Raw genomic sequence first — 23,374 nt, forward strand, 5'->3', positions numbered from 1 at the left:
TTGGCGCCCCCTGGTGGCCATGTGGGCATTGCAAGCCTGGGTCTCCCGCCTCCCACTGCTCCTCCTGGAAGGGAGATAGGTCCCTGGTAGGTAAGCAGGTCCCCCATCAGGTCTTAGGATGCTTGTTCTCAGGTATAAGGAGGACCCTGTGGCCCAGTTACCCTCACCCCACCCCCAGCTTCCTTGTTGGCTGAGCCAGGGCTGATAAAACAGGTCCCTAGGTATGGCTCCTGGGAGATCCACAGAACCTCAGGCATCTTCCATGGGGTCTTTCCTGGCTGGGTGGCAGAGGCTGACTACCTGCGTGTGTGTTGGGTGGTTAGGGGCCCTCCCCTAAATCCCTCTATAACCCCCTTACCCCAGGGGCTCAAGGACACACCTTCCCCCAGAGACCAGGCCAAGTTCATCCGGGGTGAATCCACCACTTTAATGTCTGTAGAGAACCTTCTGGAAGGTGGGAGGAGGGTGCAAGGAAGGGAGCAGGGGCACCAGGGACAGGCGATCCTCGTGGAGGGAGCCGAGGAGCTTAGCTACCAGAGAGGCTGTCCCACCTCTGATGGGGACACAAACACAGAGGGAGCGGGGAGGACTGAGCCCCGGGGCCAAGGCAGGGTCCCCAGACCCCACTCCAAGTGGGTCTCCCGAGTCCTTCTGAGAGCGTCTGCCCAGGGGCCCAGAGCCTGGCTCCTCGTGGCAGCTTGCCCTGATGCCTGCTGAGAGTCCTCGAGCTCACCGCTGGCGGAAGCCCCACGGGGGAAGGTTCCCTGCTGAGCCAAGTAAAGAAAGGAGAAGGGGGATTATGGCTCCCACTCCTGGGGCAGGTCCACGGAGGCACCGATTGGTCCACGGGGAGGGCTGGGCCCCCGTCCCTGCTATACCCACCCCTGCCTGCCCTGAGGAGTCCAGAAATGCCCGGCCCAGACCCCAACATCCTGATACGCCTGGGCTGCCCACCGGGCAAGGTCACAGTATGAGAAGGCTCCGAGGCACACAGCCGCCCCCCCCTCAGTTATAGAACACCTCGTCCTCCTCCTCTGAGAGGGAGATGCTGTCCACCGAGGGGAGGGAACCCTGCAGATGGGCCCCACCCTCAGGCCCCAGACCCCGAGGCAGCCGCCGCTGATGCTCCTCTTCCAGGCTGGGGGGCTGGGGGCCGACAGCAGTGATGGGGGGCTCGTTGGGTGAGGGCCAGCCCTCGGGGGAGAGGCCAGAGGAGGAGAAGGCCAGAAGACTGTCATCCTGTGAGGGGCCACTCAGAAGACTGTCCTGCAGGTAGACGCTCTCCAGGTCTGGAAAACCAACAGGAGGGGTAGGGAGCGTGAGGAACGGAGTCCCAGCCCTGCTCCTCACCCTCTCCTGGTGCGTGAGGGAAGGTCGGGGACAGAAGACTGGTCTCCAAATCCTTTGTCGCTGCCGAGCTGTGTGACCTTGGGCCAGTCACCGAACCTCTCTGAGCCCCAGTTTCTCCCTGGGGATTACAGGGGTGGTGGAGAAAGCTGGAGTCGTTAACAGCAGGCTACGCTGCCGGCCTCGAATCCGGCGCTGGGACAGCTGGGACAACGGCTGTTCTTCCTGTAAAATGATGGGCCTGTGGGTGTCACCAAGGCCCCGGGGCCAGTGAAGCCCCAGCAGTAACCTGGACTGGCTGTGCTTGGTATTAAGGATCAGATCCAGGCTCTGACGCCTCTAGCTGTTAACCTAGGGCAAGGTTCCTGGTGCCTCAGTTTCCCTTATCTGTAAAAGGAAATAATAACAGGGCCCCCTTCTTAGAGGCGTGGTGAGGAGGAAGTGAAATGGCACAGGGCAACACCGAAGTGGGTAAGCACGTCATCCCCTAACCGGTTACAGCGCTCCTTCTCGCCTCCACGCTTACGCGCATGCACTTGGTCGGCAGTGGGCGGGGCGAGGACCCCTTGCTCCCGCCCACAGATGCAAAAACCCAAGCTGAGACCGGGAGGGGCTTGTCCGAGGTCACCGTGGTTTGGAGGCTGGCACCCAGCCCCTGCTCTGTTCCACCCACCGCGCCCCGGCGCCCACCCGGGTCATACCCTGGAGCTGGAGCATGTCCTGAGGGCTGTTCTCGAGGTGAAGCTCCTCGTCGTCCAGCGAGGACCAGGCACTCAGCGTGGCCTCTGTGATCGCAAACTGCTCGGCAACCCCTGCGGGGGGTGGAGGAACAGCCAGACCAGCTCAGCAGGGACGCGTCGGGGGGCGGGGGCGTTCAGCACCAGGATGGGCTGGCACCCAACACCCAACTGTCCATCTGGGCCCTGGTGACCAGACGGCTCCCCCGAATGCCTGTCCACCCATGGCCATGTCTCGACAATGCCCATGTGGCGACCCTCGGTCCCCTAAGGACCAGAGCCCCGACCAGTCCCCGTCCCCAGGCTCCCCAACCACTGACCTGCAGCAAAACGGGCCTCCCGCAGCTCATCGGGCAGGCGGCAGTAATGCTCGTCCTCAGCGGGGGACAGCTCCCAGCCTGACCGCTGGGCGCGCCAGCCCTTCCACTCGATCAGGTGGGCCACGCGGCCACGTGCCATGGCCGTGGGCTTTGTGATGTGATCCTTGATGCTCTGCACCACCCCTGGGAGCATTGAGGGCAGCTGGGTGACTGCTCTGAGATAAAACCCTGCCCAGGGGCCTGCCCCCCCACCCCAATCTCCCCGCCCCCCTACAACTCAGGCCCATCTAATGGCCTGTACCCTACAAGCATTCAGGCTCTGTACTCACCCCATGCCCCGTGTCCTCCCAGCCCCATACTCACAATGCCTGAATCTATCCCAGCAGGTCCTCCTGCCCAACCAGAGCCCACGCCCAGTCAGCACCCCACCCTCCCCAAGCCCCAAGGCCCTACCTCACTTAGGTCCCCACCCATGCAGAGGCCCCAAGCCCTCCCAATATCCTACTCCCAGCAATGTCCCCCTCCACCTGTTGCTTCTTCCCAGACCTGCCCCGTCCCTCATTCCCTTTGGCCAGGTTTAGACCCTTCTGTCCCAGAAGATCCACTCAAGGTCCACCCAGCCCTCTCCCTTTATCTATTAATTAACCAGTTCCGAGAGAGCACCCCCTGTGCCAAGGCCAGTGCCAGCTCTGCTGTGCGGGAGACCTATGTGGGATGCAGCAGGCCAGGAAGGCTTCCTGGAAGAGGTGGACTGGGGTTGAGCTTTACAGGTAGGTTGGTGGTTTGCAGGTGTATGGGACAGATGGGCAGATGGAGGCAGAGATGAGATGAGGAGGAAGGCATGGCAGAATCTGGCATGATTCTGGGACTGCCGGGGATGGGATATGGGGGCCATACTAAGGCTGGGATGGCAGAAAAGGCTGGGGAGCCCATCAGGGGTGAGACTTAGGACTGAGAGAGGCAGGCCTAGGACTCCAGAGTTTTCCTTCTAGCAATGGGGAGCCACAGCAGGGTAATAAGCAAAAGAGTGGCAGGTTAGAGCCGTTGTTTAGAGCACCCCAGTTAGGGGATGGGGCCAAGGGTGGAGATGAGGCACCATCAGGAGGGATGACTGAAGGGATGCGGCGAGAGACAGGACAGGGGCTGGGAAGCGGGGCGGGGGGCCTGAAGGGCTCTTAGGAGTAGACTACCTCGGTGTGGAAGCTGACAGAGAAGACCGTCAGAAATGATTCAGCATCTCTCTGAACCGAGGCTGAGCATACCATCACTGGGGTCTCGGAGCCGTGAAGTGAGGACTGGCAATGTTTAAGAAAGGAAGCTAGAGACATAATACTGAGAAAATGGGAAAGATGGGAATGAGGAAGAAGCGGGGGAGAACCCGCCACACATACCCCCGAGCTAGGAGCACAGGCAACCAGAGGAAGCTCTGGAGGAGGCGGTTTCGAGTGGCCCTGGCAGGGCAGGGGAGGCAGAGGGAAAGGGTGGTGGGTGGGAGAGAGTCAGGGCAAACACGGGGGAGGGCAGCGCGGGAAGGCCTGCGTGTGCCATGGGGGACCGGGGCCAGATGCGGTGGCAGCCCCTGGACGCCCCTCTGCTGGCCTGCGTGCCTCCCACCGGCAGCCCTCTCCGGAGCCTTGCCCTTAGCTCACGGGAGTGGCCTCACCCGGAGATGCCTGGGAGGCGGGAGAGCCTTCCAGGAGCCACCGCTGACCAACTCGGTAGTGATACCCAACCAGCCGCCAGCCTCAACGCCGCCCACCGGAAGTTCTGAGGTTCGATTCGTGCTCCTGAGCTCCCAGGGATGGGGCGGAGACAGAGTCCTCCTGTAGCCCCATCTCTGCTGAGCTCCTTCCCCTGCCCGGTCCTGCTGCCCTCACTCCTACAAGCTGCCCTTGAGAACGATCCCTCCATAAATCACCCGCACAATTCGCGTCCGGGGTCTGCTTCCAGGGAAGCCCACCCATGGCAGGATGACGGGCAGACTGCACCTGCCGTGGAGGCCGGGAGGCCACGCCAGGCAGACTTCCGAAAGACTGGGTCCATTCCCTCACGGCTTCGAGCAATTCTACAGCAGGGGTGGGAGCCAGGAACCCTAAGTCCCTCATCCCTGCAGAACCTGGCATGGAGCGTGGGTCCGGGAAATGTTGGCTCCCACAGGCTGCATGCCCTCCAGCCACAGCAAGGGCAAGGGACAGGCTGTGCTAACCCTGGGGCAGGGGAGGGACCCTGGAACCTACCCACAAGGGACGAGGTGGCCAGAGCTGCCACGTTGTAGTTGCTGGAGCAGGACCTGGAGTCGGCCAGGTAGCCGTTGGTGGTCTGGAAGCACCTCTGCAGAAAGGAGGGGAGGGGGGAGTAGGGCAGGGCAGACCTGCCAGAGGACATCTCCCGGCCACTACCGTCCCACGAAGCCCCCTCCCCAGGCGACCCTGCCACTCCCACAGGACCGTCCCACCCGCTGCTGTCATCAGGCCCCCTCCCCAGGGTGGCAGGACTGTGTGCCCGAGCTGGGGTCGCAGAGCAAGGGGCCACAGTGTCCGCGGCGGCTGTCTGGACTGCGGGATGGGCAAAGCGCACTGACCTGCCAAGGATCCCAACAGAAATCCATCTGTTTGTCCTATAATGAGAGGAGGAAGAGGGTCAGGCAGGGCCTGGCAGACGGTGCCAGCAGATGGCACGAGTCCTTGAGCCCCGGGTGGTGGAGGGGGGTCAGCCTTCTGCTGTTGTCTGAGGTCCGGGCTCTGCCTACTTCTGGTCCGGCCCCCCGGCCTTCCGTCACTGTGCAGAGAAAGATGTTGTGGGGCGGCGGGGAGCAGTGGGGGCTCCGCCAGGAAGGCAGCAGGCGCAGGGGGTAGATCGGACCTGGGTTCGAGCTTCGACTCTGCCCTTTCTACCTGGGTACTCTTAGACTAGCACCTTAACGGCTCAGGACGTCTGTTTCTTCCTCTGTAAGATGGTGATAAATGCCATTTATCTCAGGGATTGTGGTGATGCAAGTGACATGATAGAGACAAAGTGTCCAGCATAAAGCTTAGCATGTGGTGTGTGTTTTTAAAAAAAAAGTTATGTCAACCAGTAGGTCCAAGCCACAACCTCTGGGGGTAGGGTGGAAATGATGCCCCGGGATCTGAGGCCCCTGGCAAGCTCTTCCTAAGGCATCTGGACCAAGAATCCCACTCTTGGGGTGCCTGGCTGGCTCAGTCCGCAGAGCACATGGCTCTTGGTCTCCAGGTTGTGAGTTCGAGCCCCATGTTGGGTGTAGAGATCACTTAAATAAATAAACTTAAAAAAAAAAAAAGTACCACTTCTTTACCTTCCAGAAGGCAGGGCAGGCTGCTAAGTAGGAAGGTGGTGGGCTGGTCAGGGAACTTGTTATCTGCAAGGCTGAGGTACTTTGTGTGGAAAGACCTCCAGAGCAGGACTCTCTTTTCTGGTCCTGGTCCAAGTCCCTGGATGTCCAGCCCGATTCAGACTTTCACCCAAATGCATACCAAACCTTAGGGGCTCTGATCCAAGGAGGGAAGATGGGAACAGTTGCGGCTCCCTGGGGAGCGCTGTAGGGGGCGTCCCAGGAACCAGCACGGCAGGTGAAGGAAAGGATCAAGTGGGACCAGTTACCTTGCCAGTGACATGGTCTGCAGTAACAGTGTGGGGGTGGCTGGAGGGCAAGTCCGGGTTCCGGGGGTCCGTGCCCTGGGGCATGGGGCAGTCCTTGTGGGCACTTGTGAACAGATCTGGAAATATGACGACAGGAGGAACTTAGGACCCCCCCCCCCCACAGCCCTGCACTCCCTACTTACCAGGCTTGTTCAAGCCAGCCCTGCTCAGCCCAGTACTGCCCAGCCCAGTAGCGCTGGGCGCTACTTTATGGCCACCAATGTCATTTTGTAGAAAACAAAGACCGTTTTGTAGAAAAGCAAGCCCTCGGCAGGCGGGGATTCCTGCCAGACCGCCTGCCTGGTGCCCTCAGTGGGAATTCTCGTCCATCTGTCTGTCCCTCCATTTGGTTGGTTAGCTAGCACCCACTCCCTGGCACAGCCTACGAGCTCGCCTTCACAGAGGCCCTCAACTCCCAGCCCTGCCCAGTCTCACCCTCCACCTGCTCCACACCGGGACCCACGGGGCTGCGCGTTGCTGGAGAAGGTCCCCAGCCTCCCACAGGACACGGACCAGGGAACCGTCTACAGGTCTCCAGTTCCTGCAAAGTTTGCTTCCAACCCGGCTAACTACCTCACGCAGCTTTACTTCTCACACCTGCCACCCGGGCACCTGCCACCCATCACCTCATTCTTCTACCTGAAATCACTGCCCTGCCCCCATTTTGCTCACACCATCTGCTTTCCTTCCTGTGACAAAGGAAGAGCTGTCCTGCTCCATCCAAGACCAGCCCCCACACCCTAGAGACCACCCTCCAGCCTGACCCGCCCCCCACCGGGGGTCCTGCCCCCTGTCTTCTCTCTTCGGGTCGTCTGCCCTTGTCTCCCTCTTGGCCACCAACGGCAGGTGCTGCGGTGTCTCTCCCCTCAGGACTCTCCCCTGCATCCCTGCTCTCCCCACCCATCCGGTGCCCCCCGCCCCCCCATCAGACCCTCACCTCCCAGCAGCCCCAGCATCTCCCATCCTTTAAAGACCTCAACCCTGCTTCCCCTCAGCTCCCTGCCCGCTCCTCTGCCCCCTCCCACACCACACTCAGAGTTGTGCCCGACCTCTACTCCTCCCCTCACCCCCCAACCCCCCCCCCCGACATTTTCTCCTCTATCCTCTTCAGGCAGCCTTTCCTGAGACCGCCCCGAGACAGCAGGGACATCTCCTGTCTCCTCCCCTCGGGGCCTCCCTCCCCCTCAAGCCACGCCCATCTCCAGCTTCCCTCCCACCACCCCCCTTCGTGCCCTTTCTCTGCTGCAGCCCCGCCCCTTCTCTGCTCCAGCCCCGCCCCTTCTCACCCCGCCCCCAGGTCTCTCCCAGGACACCTCCTCCGTGTGCGGCTGACCCCGCATTTACCCCTGTGCCCCTGACTCTGCTTGAGCCCCCGAATGAAGAGCCAGCTCCCCGCACGGATGCCCAACAGGCGGCCGCCGTCTCAAGGAGACCCAGGTCCATCTTCCTCCTCTTCCCTGATTTTAGCAAATGATGCAACAGCCCACCCAGCTGCACCAACCAAAAAATCCAGTTTTCTCAGAACGCTGCCTCCCCCCCCCCCCCCAACCAGCATGTCCTACTGGCTCTCTCCAACCTCCATTCCAGACCCCGCCCTCCCTGTCCCCACCGCCGCTCCCCACCTGGGGGCACCGCCCTCTCACCTGGAGGCCACGGGCCACAGGCTTCCCCCACTCCCCACACTCCTCCTCTGCACAGGGAGGATACAGGTCAGACTGCATCTTTGCTGAAAACCGGCCACTGGCTTCCTTCCACTGCCCTGGAGGAGGACAGCCAGGCCCCCACCAAGGCCTTCAGGGGCGCGCAGGCCAGCCTCCGTGCTGCTCCTCAGATGGTCCCCTTCCTGTCCCCACACTGGGCACCAGGCACTCCCCAACACGGTCAAGCTTTTGTGAAGTGTCCGGTCCCTTCCCTCATGGTGAGTGTGAGGCCGAGGGAATGGAGACCATAGCACAGGGAGTAAGCATCTATTTCTGAGGCATTCAGAAGTATTTGCTGAGCACCTACTATGTGCCAGGCGCTGTTCTGCACACGAGGAACACTGGCAAATGAGAAAGAGACTCTCGAGTGTCAGCTGCCCTCACGCAGCTGACATTCTAGTGAGAGTGACATTCTAGGTCATTCATTCACGGAAACCACCTTTCATTCCTTCACCTGAGGAGCACCCGTCTCCTGTCTTTACCGTGCAAGCATGTGGGGACAGAGGTGGGATTAAGACTCCATCCCGGCCCTCCAGGAGCTCCCAGTCTGATAGAAACCAGCCTCAAAGCCCCTTATGCAAACATGAGGCTGACCCCAGGGGACAGCAGCACCCCTTCTCCTGGTGTGACGGCACTGACTCCTCATACTGACTGATGGACCTAAAGAGGAAGGATCCATGGCTCAGCTTTCTAGAGGAGGAAGCTGAGGCCCAGGCGGGCATGAAATACCCAGAGGCACCCAGCCCGTGGCAGACAGTCAGGGTCTGCGCCCTGTTACCCTGATGCCCAGGCTTACTCTCTTCCAAAGCACAAAAGGAGTTTTGATGAGTTCTGTGGGGGTCAGGGGCCACACAGAAGCACTGATAGAGGAGCTAGCTGGGTGGGCGGGGGTGGGGGGTGCCAGGAGAAGGGGGGTGAGGGCAGAGGAGGGTGGGGTGTGCAGCTTGTACGAAATTGTGAGGTCCAGGAGACACGAGGAGCAGGGGGTCTGCACCATGGCAGGGAGGCGAGGCCGCTGCAGGGCACTGTTCCCAGCCAGCAGCCTGTCCTGCCCTGGATGCGGGCTCCCAGCACCCTTCCCCGGCTTCGACAACCCGCGGGCAGAGCTGCAGGAGCTGAGCATGGAAGCAGGCAGGGGATCCTGGGAAGGAGAGGCCAGCATCCCACACCCTCACCCCGCCTTGGGTCGGATTCTGCACAGCTGGGGAGAGATGGCTGGGACGCAAAGGGGCAGTGGAGCGGCCTGTCTTCCCTCCCCCTGCACAGCAAGGACTGTGACGTTCTCAAGGGACACTAAGGAAGGGGCCATGTTTGAGTTTTGCGGGTGCCCCCTAGGAGGGTTGCCTGCAGGGCAACGGGACCCCAGATCCCAGAGGCTGGAGGGTGGGCAACTTTAGAGGGCAAGGGAGTTGGGCAGGGAAGGGAAGAGGTCAAACCAGGTCAGAGGTCCCATGACAGGGGTCCTGCTGCAGGCAGGCCCCCCAAACAGCCTCTGAGAGAACTCACACATGCTAACCTGGGGCCCGTGGCCCCCCTGCCCTCTCATTTTCCACTACTCTCCCTCTTGCACTCCAGCCACACTGGCCACTCAGATATGCCCAGCACACTCCTGCCTCAGGGCCTTTGCACTGGCTGTGCCTTTCCTCCAGCAGGAACTCCATCCTCCCATAGAGCTGCAGGCTCACTCCCTCACCGTATTCAGGTCTCTACTCAAACTTTAGAACCTCAGGGAGGCCTCCAGCCACCTTGTTTAATGGCACCCATCCTTTCCTATCTCCTAATTTTCCATCATTCCTTCTCTAAAGCGACATTCCTTCTTTACGTTATTATGTGTCTGTTTCCTTGTTCACCATCTCTCACCAAACCATGAGCTCACTGAGGGCTGGTCCTCATCAGCTTTAGTTGCCACCATAGCCCTAGCACTCCTGCCACAGGGCCTGGCACATTGCTCATTTTTGTTGAAACTTTGCTTCAACAGTGAGCCAGTGGTGGCTAACAGAGACCACCAGAGCTCCAGATAAATAAATGTATCTTGGCCACTTTTTCTCAAGTTCCTCAGGCCAGACCCCAAGATGTCAGAGGAGAACGGGACCTGGAGAGGAGGGAAGCCAGCAGTCCTGGCTGGAGGGCTGAAGCGAACACTGAACAAGGTATGGGGTGGAAGTCTCTGTTCACACTGGACTGGGCTTAGGATCCCTAAGGGACACCAGAGAGTTCTGAGAGGGGCCTGGAGACTCTTACCGGCAGGCAAGTGAAGGAGTCTGAATGAGCCTGTCTGAAACAGGGCGGGAAAAGGCAGGCAGAGCCAGGACTGATGCCCCCATGCCCTGAACTCGGAGCTCTGTTACCCAGGAACCGACAGCAGTGTGGGCTGAGCCGGGTCTTACACACCGGGGCTTTCAGCTCATCTGGCTCCTCACCCCGAGTCCAGGCTGTGCGCCCTGCGTGAGTCCTGCCCCTCCCCGAGCTTCAGGGTCTCCAGGTGTACAAATACCAGGTTCCAGCAGGGGAGGGGGATGTCCTTCTGTGGGTCATGTAAGCCACTTACTAGGTCATGTGTTTAAAAAATAAAATAGAGGGCTCCTGGGTGGCTCTGTAGGTTAAAGCCTCTGCCTTCATCTCAGGTCATGGTCCCAGGGTCCTGGGATCAAGCCCCGCATCGGGCTCTCTGCTCGGCAGGAAGCCTGCTTCCTTCTCTCTCTCTGCCTGCCTCTCTGCCTACTTGAGATCTGTCAAATAAATAAATAAAATCTTAAAAAATAAATAAATAGAATAGAATTGAACAGAAAATACCAGAATCTATTGAGGAGTCAGGTTAAGTATTGTTTCACGAAACTTCAGTTTAAACCGCACAGGCCCACATGTGCCCACACACATGCGGCGAGAATGTTCTAAGCGTGTGCTGGGTCATGACGCAAAATATATTCCTACGGGTTCTAGTCAAAAACGTTTGAAAGTCACCACTCCTAAGATTCCAGCGCAGAAGCTGGGGCCCACCGGGGTGCAGGCAGACGGGTGCTGGGATATTTCTAGGGCCCCTGGCCATCCCTAAAGCTCCGTGGACTGCGGGCCAGGGAGTGAGGGGAGCTGAGGCCTGATAGGCAGTGTCAAGGGCCTGGAGCACACAGGACTTGAACAAGGTCATTGGTCAAGGGGGACTTGGAGGACTGCTGGCTCTGAGCCCCTCTCCAGCTTTCCTGCCCCCCCCACCACCTCAGTTGGGGTGCAGGAGCCTCCGCCAAAGCTGCCTTCTCCCCCGAGGACTTGGGCCCTGTGATGTCACGGGCTGGTTGCCATGGAGACGTCAGGTAATGGAGCAGCCCAGGGTGAAATCACAGGCTGCTCTTCGCCCAGCTGGGACGGGCAGCCACGTCACCAGCAGCAACTGGAAAAACACAGTGTTTCGTGTGGGCTGGGGGCTGGGGGTCCCCTGAGGGGACCCCTGGCCACTGCTCCTGCGGGTACCTCCTTCTTCCTCTGTCCACACCCTACTCCTACACCTACTCCTACACCTCAAGGTCTGAGGCCCCTTCTCAGACCTGTCCCCTCCCCCATCTCCCCCAGCCAAGGCAGTGACAAGCCTCTGGTTGCCCTGGCAACTTGGAGGCCTTCTGGGTCCTTCAAGGAGAGGACTGTCACCCAGACATCTCCTGCACCCCTCTGCCTCCAAGCAGGGCGCTCTTCTGCCGACCAAGGATGCTTGCCGCCTTCTCACACCAGCTCCCTATCTGCTGTAGAGCCCAACCACCCAGACAGCTCCTCCTGATGTCTCCCCTAAAGCCGTCTGGCTGCAAAGCACCCACCCTGTTCCTCGGGTCAGTCCACAGCTCGGTCCTCTCTCCCCTGCCTCCAGGCCACCTAGTCCCTTTTGCTGTTCTTTGGTGTTGGGAGTCCCAGCCCGACTGACACACTGCGGTTGCCATCTGTCCCCAGGGTGTCTCCCAGGGCTCTGCACCCCAGGGGGGGCAGGGAGGGCCCCAGGTTAACCCTGTTTTTTCCCAGCAGCCCAGACAGGGTAAACTTCTCCTTGAAAGCACATAGTAACAGAGCAGCAGCCTGGGTCTGAAGCCCCTCGCCCAGCCCTGGGTGTGCTGGTGGCCCACCGAGGTCCAGGCCCTGTCCCTGCCTCTGAGGAGAACACAGCGGGCCCAGTGTTCCTTTCACAGTCCCTGCCCTGGGTCTATCCCAGCTTTCCGCTTCCAGCCCAGGCTGTGGGCGTGTGGCCCAGCCCCTGTGAGCCGCCGAGGGCTCTCACCTGTGCAATGAACCTGCCACCCCAGGAAGGAGCTGTTGGAAGATAAAGCCCCTGACCCAGCAGGTGCTCTGGAAACTACAGCTGCTCCATCCCTCTCCGCTCCCAGATCTGGTCCCCTTTCTAGACCACAGGGACAGATCTCAGTCCCCCTGGGAGCCCTGCAGAGGGAGGACACCAAGAGTGAGCCCTTGGCCTCTCTGCCTGGTGAGTCACTGACTTGACAGCAGGCCGTCCCGCTGAGCTTGGCAGAGGCTTGGCCTCGAGTGGACAAAGGGCCCTCCTGCTCCCTGGGGCACGTGTTTATAGGTCACCAGGCCCACAGTGGTAACTTCATCAGAGGGCTGATGGGGGTCAGTTTCTATCCCCAACCAAGGATAGAGGGAGACAACAGGCTCTTCTCCTGGACCTTCCACATACCTCAGCTCCTTTCTCCTTCCTTTGCCGTCTTGGGGCTCAGTCTCTTTGAAGAGCTATCCTAGAGCCCATCCTGCTCTAGCCTCACCTCCTCCAGGAAGCCTACCTAGACTGGCCTCCACTGTATTAGGCCACCAGCAGCCTTAATGAGCAAGCTCCGGCCTGCAGTGATTTGTTGCCACCATTTATTGAACACCTACTGTGTGTCGGGTACTGTCCTAGGCCTTTTCATCCATTATCTCTTGTTTAACCCTCACTAAACCCCATTATGCCCATTTTTAAAGATGGGAAAACTGAGGCTCAGAGAAGTTAAATCACTTCTCCAAAGTCACCAGCTAATAAGCAGCAGAGATGAGGTTCAAACCTGATCCAGTCTGAAATTCCAAAACTTGCGCTCAAACCACTAGCCAGTACTGATCTCTTCTTCAGGCTGTTTTTCTCTGTGTGTGTGTGTGTGTGTGTGTATCCATGTCCGTGTCCTGCCTCCCCCACTAGACCACCCCCTGGGACAAGGTTGTGTCTGTCTTCTCAGACAGTGCATTCCCCAAGGTCAAGATCCCATCTACTCCTTCCTCAGTCTCCCCCAGTGCCCGGTGTCAGACTGCTCACTGGTTCTGCAGGGGTGAAGGGGAGACAGTGCAAGGCAGCTGGGAAGACATCATAGTCGGTGGGCCCTGCGTTCTGTGGGGTGCTCTGCCCAGTTCCCTCAGAGCTGGAGCCTTCTTCCAGACATAAGAGATGTCTGACCTTCCGAAAAAAAGACTTCCCCAGGGCCCAGGGCACTGAGACCCCCACAGTGAGGCCAGGAGGCTGATAGGTTGGTTGGAGGACAACCCTGGGCGGGTGGAGAGGTTCTCAGGGCCAGGGGCATGGGGCAGGCCCTGAGAGACTCTGGAGCTGGAGAGAGGGGGCTAGATATTAATTCCCCTGCTCTGTGCACATTGTTACCTGCGGTGGCAGCAAAGCCCCAATCAAATACCAACCCTGAGAGTTACTGCAGAGGGCAGCAATTCGGAGCACTGGCCGGGCACTCCTGCCTCTCTCTTGGGGGTCGCATCTGAAAGCAAAGGGCAGGGGCTCCCTGCTCAGGGGCTAGGCTAACACAGACCTGAATCCAAATCCTGCCTCTCCGTGTCCTGGCTGTGTGACCTCAAGTAAGACCCTTCCTGTCTCTGAGCCCCACGTCTCCCCTCCCAGGGTTGAATGAGGATGAACTACATCGGAAGAGTAAAAAGGCTCAGCCTGGCCTAGGATAAGCCTCCGACAGGTGGTAACTTAATAGTAGATAATGAATGGGGTGCCTGGTCGGTTAAGCGTCCGACTCGAGGTTAGCTCAGGTCATGATCTCAGGGTCGTGAAATCAAGCCCTGCATCAGGCTCCGCGCTCAGCACAGAGTCTGCTTAGCCCTCTCCCTCGCCCCTCTGCCCCTCCCCCTGATCTCTCTCTCAAATAAATAGAATCTTAAAAAAAAAAAAAAAAAAGTAGACAACAACACAAAATAGCTCCTGGAAACAGCATGTGTCATCTTACTCTGGTCCCCGTCACTTTCCCCAAGTCCTCAGCACCTCAACTGCCTGCCATGAGGCATCCGTGAGACAGGATGGGGCTGGAAGCCTCCGTGTCCTCCCCTTTCCCAGCTGAAAGGGGCTGGCTTAGCTGCCGCACAGAAGGGTAATAGCAACAAATTTAAAATGAAAGAAATAGCTAAACATGCCAAGTACTGGTCTGAATGCTCTACATGAATTAAGTCCTGTAATCCCTGCCCAGCAATCCTACGACATCGATACTGGTATTGGTCCCATTTTAGAGATGAGAACACTGAGATACCCATTCAAAATGAAGTAACTTGCTGAGGTCACAGAGCTAGGGAATGGCAGATGGGAACCTAGGCTGGCCGGCTCCCGAGTCTGCACCCCTAACCTCTCAGGCCCAGCACAGGGAAGCGAATTGCCACCCCAGGCTGGCGTGGGGAGGCTCTCCAAGGTGTGGCCTGTACCTGGGGCCCAGCGTCTGGCTAGGGCGGCCCCAGTTGGCTGCAGACTCAGAGATCAGCACCAGCAGGAGGCTCCCAGTCCCTGGCCTGGCTTTAGGGCTGCGCACCAGGCACAGGGAAGCGCTTGAAGAAAGGAGTGGTTATTACCACCGGCCCCCCTGGAAGCCTGCAGCTGGAGAGGAGCAGGTCAGGCGCCCCCGGCTGTGGGCCGGGGGTGCAGTGCAGAGGCTTGGGGCACAGGCCTGGCTTTTTACAAGTCACTCAGCTCCCCCCCTGCCCCTGCTCCGTTTCCCCTTTGTAAAACGAGGACTAGGACAGCTCCTACCCCAACTGAGCTGGTTGTGCCTAAAACGTTCCAACCAGTCCCTGGCAAGCCGGAAGCAGTACTGGTGACAATTGCTCTGACAGTGTTAGTGACAATCAGAGGGGCATGTGCCCTCCACGTAGTGGTCCAGTCACTGAGATCATGGTTGTCCTCTGCTCCAGTGTCCTGTCCCTTCTTTAACCTTTATTCAGCTCTGCCTGCTGCAGGGATGGTAAGTGCCGCCCCCTCAGGAAGGAGACAAGGTTCGAATACACAACTAGATCTGGAGGTGGCACTCGGGGAGCCCAAGCCACAGAAGGAAGGACGAAGGAAGTCCCCCTTCTCAGTCTGTGTGACCTCAAGCAGGCACAGCAGAGGGTACTGGCCCTGGTGGGGGGCGGGGGGCGGCCCAAGGACCCAAGCACCAGCCTGACCTTGGCAGGCATCTCTTCCTCCCTGGCCTCGTACTGTGTTCAGTGGGTCTGTGGCTCACAGGTTGGGTCCCCGGTACGGGATGACCAAGTGACAGGGAAGGGACACCGTCACCAAGGAAATACCCTATCCCAGATGCCCAACACCCAGAGCCTGTCCAGAGCCTTTGGGTTTCTGGAGACACGCTAAGAGCCTGTCAGTCCTAAAGAACCCTAAATACTCTTCCCTCTTAAAACTGTCTTCCCCTTTGGCAAGCTGTGGGTCTCACAAGGGCAGGGGCTGTGCTAGACTTGTCCCCTCTAGATGCCCAGCATGTACACAGCACCTGGCACACAGTAGGTATCATGCTAATATCAGCCTGATGAATGAGTAAGTGAACAAACCTCACACAACCTAACTCCCACCCATGATGCCAGCCCGACACCCTCCTGAGACATCCTAAGCCACTTACCCAAATGTCCCACAGGGACTGGTGGGCCCCTGAGAGGCCAGAGGAGGGCGGGGAAGCGCCCAGTGTCCCTCAGCACAAGCCCCCCGCCCCCCCAAAGCCTGAGCAGCACCCCCCCAGGCCTGTTCATCCCTCTACAACTGAGTAAGTTTTGGGGGTGATGGGTGGGGTGGCAGCCCCCAAGGTTGGGAGTCAGTGGGTTTGCCGAGCTGGGGTCAAGGCCTCAGTCACCTCTACCCCCAGTCCCCCTGCTCTGTGTAGGACTCCACTGCCATTCCCAAGGGACAGCCAACTCCAACTCCTGGGGTGCCACCTTGGGCAGTACAAGGGGAGAGCAGAGGGAGCCAGGGCAAGGCACCGTTGAAATCTCCCAGGCAGAAAGAAAGGCCCAGGAGTTGGCAGACACATGGCTCTCTCTGTCCCTTCCTGTCCCCTGACCGAGGATGGGGGTGGGGTGGGAGTTAGGGATGAGAGTGGGGGAAGGGTTACCTTCCATAGAACCTGTTCCTTTCCATTAACCCACTGCTGTCGATGGGGTTCGGGGACTCTGAAGACAGCGCAGGGGGTAAGGGGACAGAAGTGGGGGCGCTGAGCAAGTCAGGCCTGTGTCTCGGGGGAGTGTGGGAAGGACAGTCGGCTGCTTCTCCCGGGGCCGCCACCTGCCCTCCAGAGAAGCCAGGAACGGCCAGAAGCTTTCCTCCCCTCCGGAGCACGCGACAGGGGGCGTGTGGCTGCAGGGCTGGAAGCGACCCCGCTTCCTGCCCCCGGCCTGGGTGTGGCTCCAAGCCCGGCGGGAGATGCGGCGACCTCCCTCCGCTCTCTCTCCGCGCTGCCACCCCCGTCCCCTGTCCTCCCGGGGGCACCGTGTCCCCTAGGTCTCGGTGGGGGCGGGAGGGGGGCGTGCTGCCGGTTGGGGAAGGCCGGGTCGCCCCCCAGCCGCAACCCCCAGGCTCCTCCGGGGCCCGACCCCCACCCGGCCGGCGGCCCCCTCACCTCGCGACACGCAGGAGCCCATCACGGGGCCGCGGGGCCGGGCCGCTGCGCCTCGGGTGCGTCGGGCCGCCGGGCGCTCATGTCTCCGCGGGCCCGGGGCTCACGCGCGGCGCCGGCGCGGCAGGCGGGCGGTCGGGCCGGGACAGGGGCTGGGGCTTGGGCTGCGGCTCCCTCCGCTCGTCTACCCGCCGCTCCCGCCGGGTCGTCCCCGCCGCCTCCCGCGCCGCGCCCGCTCCTACCAGCCGCGGGCAGCACGGCGGGCGGGGGGACCCGGGGGAGCGCTCGCCCGGAGCCCCGGAGCCCGAGCCGCGCGCAGGCCGCCCCGCCCCTTCCCGGGCCCCTGGCACCGCCCGCCCTGCGCACCTGTGGCCGCAGCCCGGGCTGGGGGGCGGGGTGAGGGGCGGGGGGTCGGAAGGGGTGAGGGGCGGGGGGCGGGGCCCTGGGGCAGGTTGAGGAGGGCTGGGAGGAGGGACCGAAGGGGTAGGGTAGGGAGCAGGGAACCGGGGAGAGGGGAGGGATTCTCTGGCCCTCACTTCTCCTTCTCGCTACCCGGTGACCCTGGCTGAAGGTCGAGGAAGGGGGCGGAGGGGAGAGGCGCGGAGAGGCCAGCATTTGGGGCACAGAGTACACAACCTTAATTTAACAACCAGAGCTCAATAACACTAATTCCATTACGCCCATTTTGCAGGGGAAGAAACTGAGGCTCACAGAAGCCAGATGCCTTGCCTTGATGTCCCTTGGCTGTGAGGGACAGTGATTTCTCACCGCCAGCTCCTGCTTTGGGGCCCGCTGGCTTAGAGTGGAGGTCCAGAGGGGCCCGAGTGTACCAGTGGGTTCCCTGCCAGACAAGAGTCAAGCACCCCTTAGCAGGGTGTCGTCGTCCGTCCCCCCCCCCCACTTGTCTGGGCTTACCCAGGGTGGAGAGAACTGAGGCCCAGCGCCTGCCTTTTCTCAGCCGGGGCCTCCTGTCTCCCACGGTAACAACGGCTCCATCAGGGACTCCCCTGCAAGCCCACTCACACGTGTCCCCACACACTCACACATACTCGCAAACGCTCGTGCACACGCAGCCATCTGCATTCACACTGACACACAGTCACACACACGTGCACACAGCCAGCTCCTGAGCAAACCTTCCAGTGCACAAACACATCTCTTTCAGTCTTTACACCTTCCCCTACCCGTGTGCATTTTACAGGCCAGGAAGCTAGGTTCACTGGCTCCCCTCAAACACCAGCTGATCGCCCAGGTGGGTTTTCAGGGATGAATGAGGTTTGGGGCAGGAGCGTGAAGTGGAGCTGGAGGCCTCCAGCAGGACAGAGTCAGGCCTGGTGGCAGTGCCGGGGGTGGGGGCGCCTGCGGACCCTCTCGGGGGTGGGGGCCAGATGGGGAGTGGCTCTAGGCAGACCAGGTGTAAGTGCCAGCTCTGTTCACACAAAGCTGTGTGACCTTGGGCAAGTTGCCTCACCTCTCTGAGCCTCAGTGTTTTCATCTGTTAACTGGGGGTAAAAGGAAATCTCACCTCACAGGATTACTATACACATTAAATGAGAAATATATGTGAAAATGCCCCACACATAGTAGGTACCTAACTCAGGGCTGAAAAGAAATAACAGTGACAGTGAACATAGATATGTTGCCTTGTTATGTCACCAAGCTTCCCTACACCCACGGGAAGCCTGAAGAGTCTCCATTTGATGACTATGTGTGAAGCACCTACTATGTGCCCGTATGAGCAAGAGAGAAGGGGCAGCCCCAGTGTCCTTTCTCTTCCTGTGGTGGGGAGACTGGACTTGGCTCTGAGGGATGGCTCTGACTCACCATGACGCAGGACGCTTGTCACAGCTGCTGATGTTCCCAGCTGGCAGCCTAACAGCTCTGGGGGCAGGGGGGACTGGGAGGGGGACCCCAGCAGACAACAGCGCAGTTGACAGAGGAGAGGATGCCTGGGGAGCCCACTATGTCCCCTTCAGCCTAAGACAGGGACAGGTGGGTGAGGCTGGGCAGTGCCCCCCCCCCAGTCGCCCACCATCCCAGAGAAGGGACCAGGGTGGGGTGAGGTGGCTCTGGCTCTCCCTGCCTCCAGCATTCGTGCTGAGCAGCTCCACACTGACTCAATCTTCTCCTTGTACTGACTGGTGCTCAGAGAGGGGCAAGGGCTTGCCCAAGGTCACACAGCAAATGGCTAAAGGAGTCAAATCCAGGTATCCTGCCTGTCGGCCCAGCTTGGCACTAACTAAAGACTGGGCCTTGCAGGGGTGGGCAGCTCCCCCTTGCATGCCTACATTCACCTTCCCAGTCCTTGGAATTCTGCTGAAGCTGACGATTCCCAGATTCCCAGATAGCTCTAAGATGTGTGGTTGTCCTTCCCGGGGGAGGGGCAGGCTGTCCTTTCCCAGATCAGCCCACAGTCCCTCTGTCCTGCGACCTTCCATGACCCTCCCCCAGAGCCCTCTATGGGGGAAGAGAAGGAGCCCCTTGTGGATGAGGGGACCAGGAGTGGGAGTGCCCAGGAAGTGCCCTGAATCCCATTCTCCCATCCCGACTTTGGGGATCCAGCCAGAGCCCCCGCTCCTGTGGCCTGCCCCCACTCTTCCTAGTCAGCGGCAAACATTCATAGCCGGCCTGAGTGCCTGGTCCTGGGCTGGGTGCTGGAGCATGGAGAGCAGATGCTGCGGGGCCTGATGGGAGAAAGATCAATCAAGCAGAGCTTTACGGGGATGAATCAGACTCTGTCTAAGCCCAGATGCTCCTGAGAGGGGGGCAGGCATGGTATGGGGGAGCCATGCGCATAAATAGTTTGGGTCAGTGAGGATTGGGGTATGTCCCCATGCCGGCTGAGCACTGTAAGAGCAGAGTCCCTTCTTTCAAGGGTCGTGGGGATGGCTGCAAGGTGTTGGTGACCCTGCATTGGGAATGTGAGGGCTGAATGGGATACTGGCAGGGAGACAAGGAGGAGCGCTCTGTGTGCTCAAGGCCATGGAGGCAGGGATGCTGGAGGGTGTACAGGGGACTGGAGCATCTGAGGTCTGGGGGGCCAGCAGGAGAGGACAAGGCTTCTGGCTGGGGTTGCCCAGCTCCAGGCCTCGAACAGCATCTCAGCTCTGGTTTCTCGGGAAAGGCAGAGCTGGATAAGCAGAAAGAACAGAACTGGAAGCCCAGCAGACCTGGGTTTGACTCCAGTGCCCAGAAGGGTACGTGGCAGATGCTCAGTCGGGGTTTGTTGACTGCATCCCAGAAAGTGAGACCTGTCCAAGGTCACGTATGTAGAAGCTGATTATGGCCAAGACTGACGCAACCTTTCCTTCATCCAACCAATGTTCATGGAGCCCTTGCTGTGTGCCCAGCTCTGTGCGGCGCTGGTTAACCATAGATGAGACACACCAGGTTCCTGCTCCCTGGGGAAGGGCAGCGAGCTGGCGGGAGGCGGGCATTGATCCAGGAACCACTGGAGTGAGTTGAGAATCACGACCCCCAAAAAAGAACTAGGAGAGAGAAAGCACAGTGTGAAAAAGAAACCCTTTATCCTGCCTAGGGCCCGGAGGGAGTGTCCAGTAGAAGTGACAGTGACTGAATCACAGCTAAAAAGGCGGAGCAGGACTTGGTCCGGCAGCCAGACGGGCAGGGGCAGCGGTCTGAACAGTCTGGAGACAGGACGAGGGACAGACTCCCAGGAGGGAGAGAGGGCCTTAGTGGCTGGAGCCCAGAGCAGGAGGAGGGGGCAGGAGCCGCTTCCCATGGGGCCTCACACGGGATCTGGCCTTTATCCAAAGAGCATTGGGAAGCCCCATCCTCTGCTTCCTTCCTTCCAGTCGCCCTCGGGGGGCGGTTGAGGCCCACACCAGCCTCCCAGTCCAGTTCCCTGTTTCTCTAGAGGCCCAGCCCTGCGTGGGGGTCCAGAGCCCCAGGGCGAGGCCCTTCTGGGGAAGCCTGAGAAAGAAGGCCGTGGGCTGACCTCAGACTGTGCCCATTCTCAGCTGCACCCTCAGGACTGAGCATGATAGGTGATAGGCCAGAGTCCCGCCCACCACGACCCCCGCCCCCAGGAAACAAGGTGAAGTAGGTGGGGTCGGGAGAGAGAGCAAGGAGCGGGAGCCCCCTGTCTGATAGGGGAGGAGGCAAAGTCCTCAGCGAGCTCTAAGTCGACAGAGGAGACATAGCCACTGTGCCAGATGCTGGGGACATCGGGAAGAGACCAGCCTCTACCCTGGAGAAGCTTCCAGCCTGGTGAGTAAACAGGTACACTAAATTCCTCACTTAACTGCCTGTCCCAGGCTTGGTCCACAGCGGCTGCTTCATGACGGGATCCCTTTCTCATGGTTCAGAGGGTGATACTCTGCCTCCTGGGTGTTGGCTCTCGGCAGGCAGGTAGGAGGAACACCCCCCCACACACACCACACCCCCCCCACCCCTCCGCCAGGACCAAGGCAGACAGGTAAGACTCCAGCGGTGCCTTTCCTGAGCTGTGAGTGTCATACAGGAGGTGGCCACGAGGGGGCAGCCTGAGACAGCATCAGTCTTGACTTTCATCTTCCTTTCCCCCCTCCCTTGGCCGACTGACCCAGAAAGTACTACGTTGGCAACTCAACTCGGACCGAGCCACATCGTACGACCTGCACAAAGGTGCCCAGCTGAGGGGAAAGGCACTAAAATCCTGCTGGTGCTCTGCTCAGCAAACCCTGGGCTGTGTCTGCCCCCATGTGGGGTGCCTTTTTCTTAACCCAAAGGTGTCATCTCCTTGCTAAGCTGAATTCTACAAGGCAGCGTCCACACAGATCTGCACAGTCTCCCTATAGGCCAGCAACACTGCTGAGCTCAGACGTCCCCTGGTCCTAGCCCCCCTACTGTGCAGATGCAGCGACTGAGACCCAGGAAAGGAACCCAGGCTCGTTAGGAGCAGAGCGGGGACTGGACCCCCATAGCCAGTGGGGCTTCCTGCTCCACCTGGAGGGTTCAGGTGCTAGGTGCTACCTCTGCAGACCAGACTGTGCCTCAGAAAGAAGGCCACAGGGGCACCTGGGTGGCTTAGTGGGGTAAGCCTCTGCCTTCGGCTCAGGTCATGATCCTAGGGTCCTGGGATTGAGCCCCGCATCAGACTCTCTACTCAGTGGGGAGCCTGCTTCCTCCTCTCTCTCTCTGCCTGCTGCTCTGTCTAGTTGTGATCTCTCTCTGTCTGTCAAATAAGTAAAATCTTAAAGAAAGAAAGAAAGCCAACCACAGGCCAACCTCAGAATATGTCCACTCTGGAGTGCGGTGACAGGTCAGAGTCACCCCCACTGCTCCATGTCCCCCGAGGCAGCAAGCTGGACTAGGTGGGGTTAGGAGAGAGTCGGGTGAGCCTCCAGTCTGATGGAGGAGACACAGCCACTGTGCTAGGCATGGGGGAGACTGGGGAAAGGCCGAACCCTGCCCTGGAGAAGCTTCCAGCCTGGGAGTAAACAGGCAGTGGGGTGTCCTTAGTACTTGCACAGAGATCTCCCCGTTCCTCCATGGACAGGCATTCTTGTGGTCATCACAGACCCATCCTCGGTGGAGAAGAGCCCCGCTGACCCAGGTAAGGCCATTGGTGAGGGCTTGGAGTCAGTCTCAGGTGTTTGAGTTAATAACAGCAAAACATAATCCTGTGCGATCAGCTTTGCTGAGACCCGTACAGGTCCTGTTCCGTCAGTCCTCCCAGCAACCGTAGGGTGGGGCCGAGTCGTGGCCACACCGCCCCCTCTTTCTTGACCTCTGGGGTGATTCCGAGCCTGGTGACTCCCGGAGATGGACAACATGCCCTGCATTCCTTCTTCGTGATGTTCGCACAAGCTCTGCACCCACCTTGAATAGTCCGCACCACACATGTCCCTCGAGTCTCACCACGTAGGTCTTTCCTGTTTCACTCCATCGTTCATCAAATACTGATCAAATCTGTGCCTGCAATGCGTTGTCTGCCCAAACAACGGGATACAGTTGAGAGTAATCAGGCACGTCTCAGCTGTCTTGGAGATTAGAGCAGTTCTCAGCAAACTATGATCCTTGGGCCAAATCCGGCCCTTGGCCTCTTTTTGTAAATAAAGTTTTATTGAAACATATCCATGCTCATTGGTTAACCTGTTGTCTATGGCTGCTTTACCTTTTTTTAAAGATTTTATTTATTTAGTTATTTGAGAGCTTCACCTTTTTAAAAAAGGTTTTATTTATTTAGTTATTTGAGAGAGACAGAGAGTGTGACGGGGAGGTGGTGGAGAGAGTACGAGACTCCTTGCTGAGTTGGGAGCCTGAGATCATGACCTGAGCTGAAGGCAGACACTTAAGTGACTGAGCCACCCAGGCGCCCCTAAAGATTTTTTTTTTTTAAGTAATCTCTACACCCTGTGTGGGACTCAAACTCACAACCCTGAGATCAAGAGTTGCAGGTTCTACTGACTGAGCCAGCCAGGCGCCCCTATGGCTTTCTTTCACCTTACAACAGCAGAGTCTTTTTTTTTTTTTAACACCTTTTTATTTATTTGACAGACAGAAATCACATGTAGGCAGAGGGACAGGCAGAGAGAGAGGGGGAAGCAGGCTCCCCGCTGAGCGGAGAGGCTGATGCGGGGTTCGATCTCAGGACCTGAGCCAAAGGCAGAGGCTTTAACCTACTGAGCCACCCAGGTGCCCCACAACAGCAGAGTCTTGTAGTTGCAACTGAAATGGTACAGTCCTCAAAGACAGAAATAATTGCTCTCCGGCCCTTTGCAGAAAAAGCTTGCCAACACTGACTTAGTTTGGCAGAGAGAGAGATAGTAGCA

At 59.2% G+C, this 23,374-nt stretch overlaps 1 protein-coding gene across 1 annotated transcript; it reads right to left on the reverse strand.

Annotated features, from left to right (window-relative positions):
• Positions 1-406: 406 nt before the first annotated feature.
• Positions 407-16,902, reverse strand: FAM131C (family with sequence similarity 131 member C). Its single transcript, XM_045063815.1, has 7 exons — positions 16,602-16,902; positions 6,023-6,138; positions 4,986-5,021; positions 4,642-4,735; positions 2,405-2,587; positions 2,049-2,159; positions 407-1,289 (listed from the first exon to the last, which is right to left on the reverse strand). Exons 1-7 carry the CDS (start codon positions 16,621-16,623, stop codon positions 1,006-1,008), a joined length of 846 nt encoding a protein of 281 aa, XP_044919750.1. The 5' UTR covers positions 16,624-16,902; the 3' UTR covers positions 407-1,005.
• Positions 16,903-23,374: the final 6,472 nt, after the last annotated feature.

This window comes from Mustela putorius, unplaced genomic scaffold, assembly GCF_011764305.1.
Source record: "Mustela putorius furo isolate JIRA1106 unplaced genomic scaffold, ASM1176430v1.1 tig00003853_pilon_pilon_pilon, whole genome shotgun sequence".
In the NCBI taxonomy this organism is placed as follows: Eukaryota; Metazoa; Chordata; class Mammalia; order Carnivora; family Mustelidae; genus Mustela; species Mustela putorius.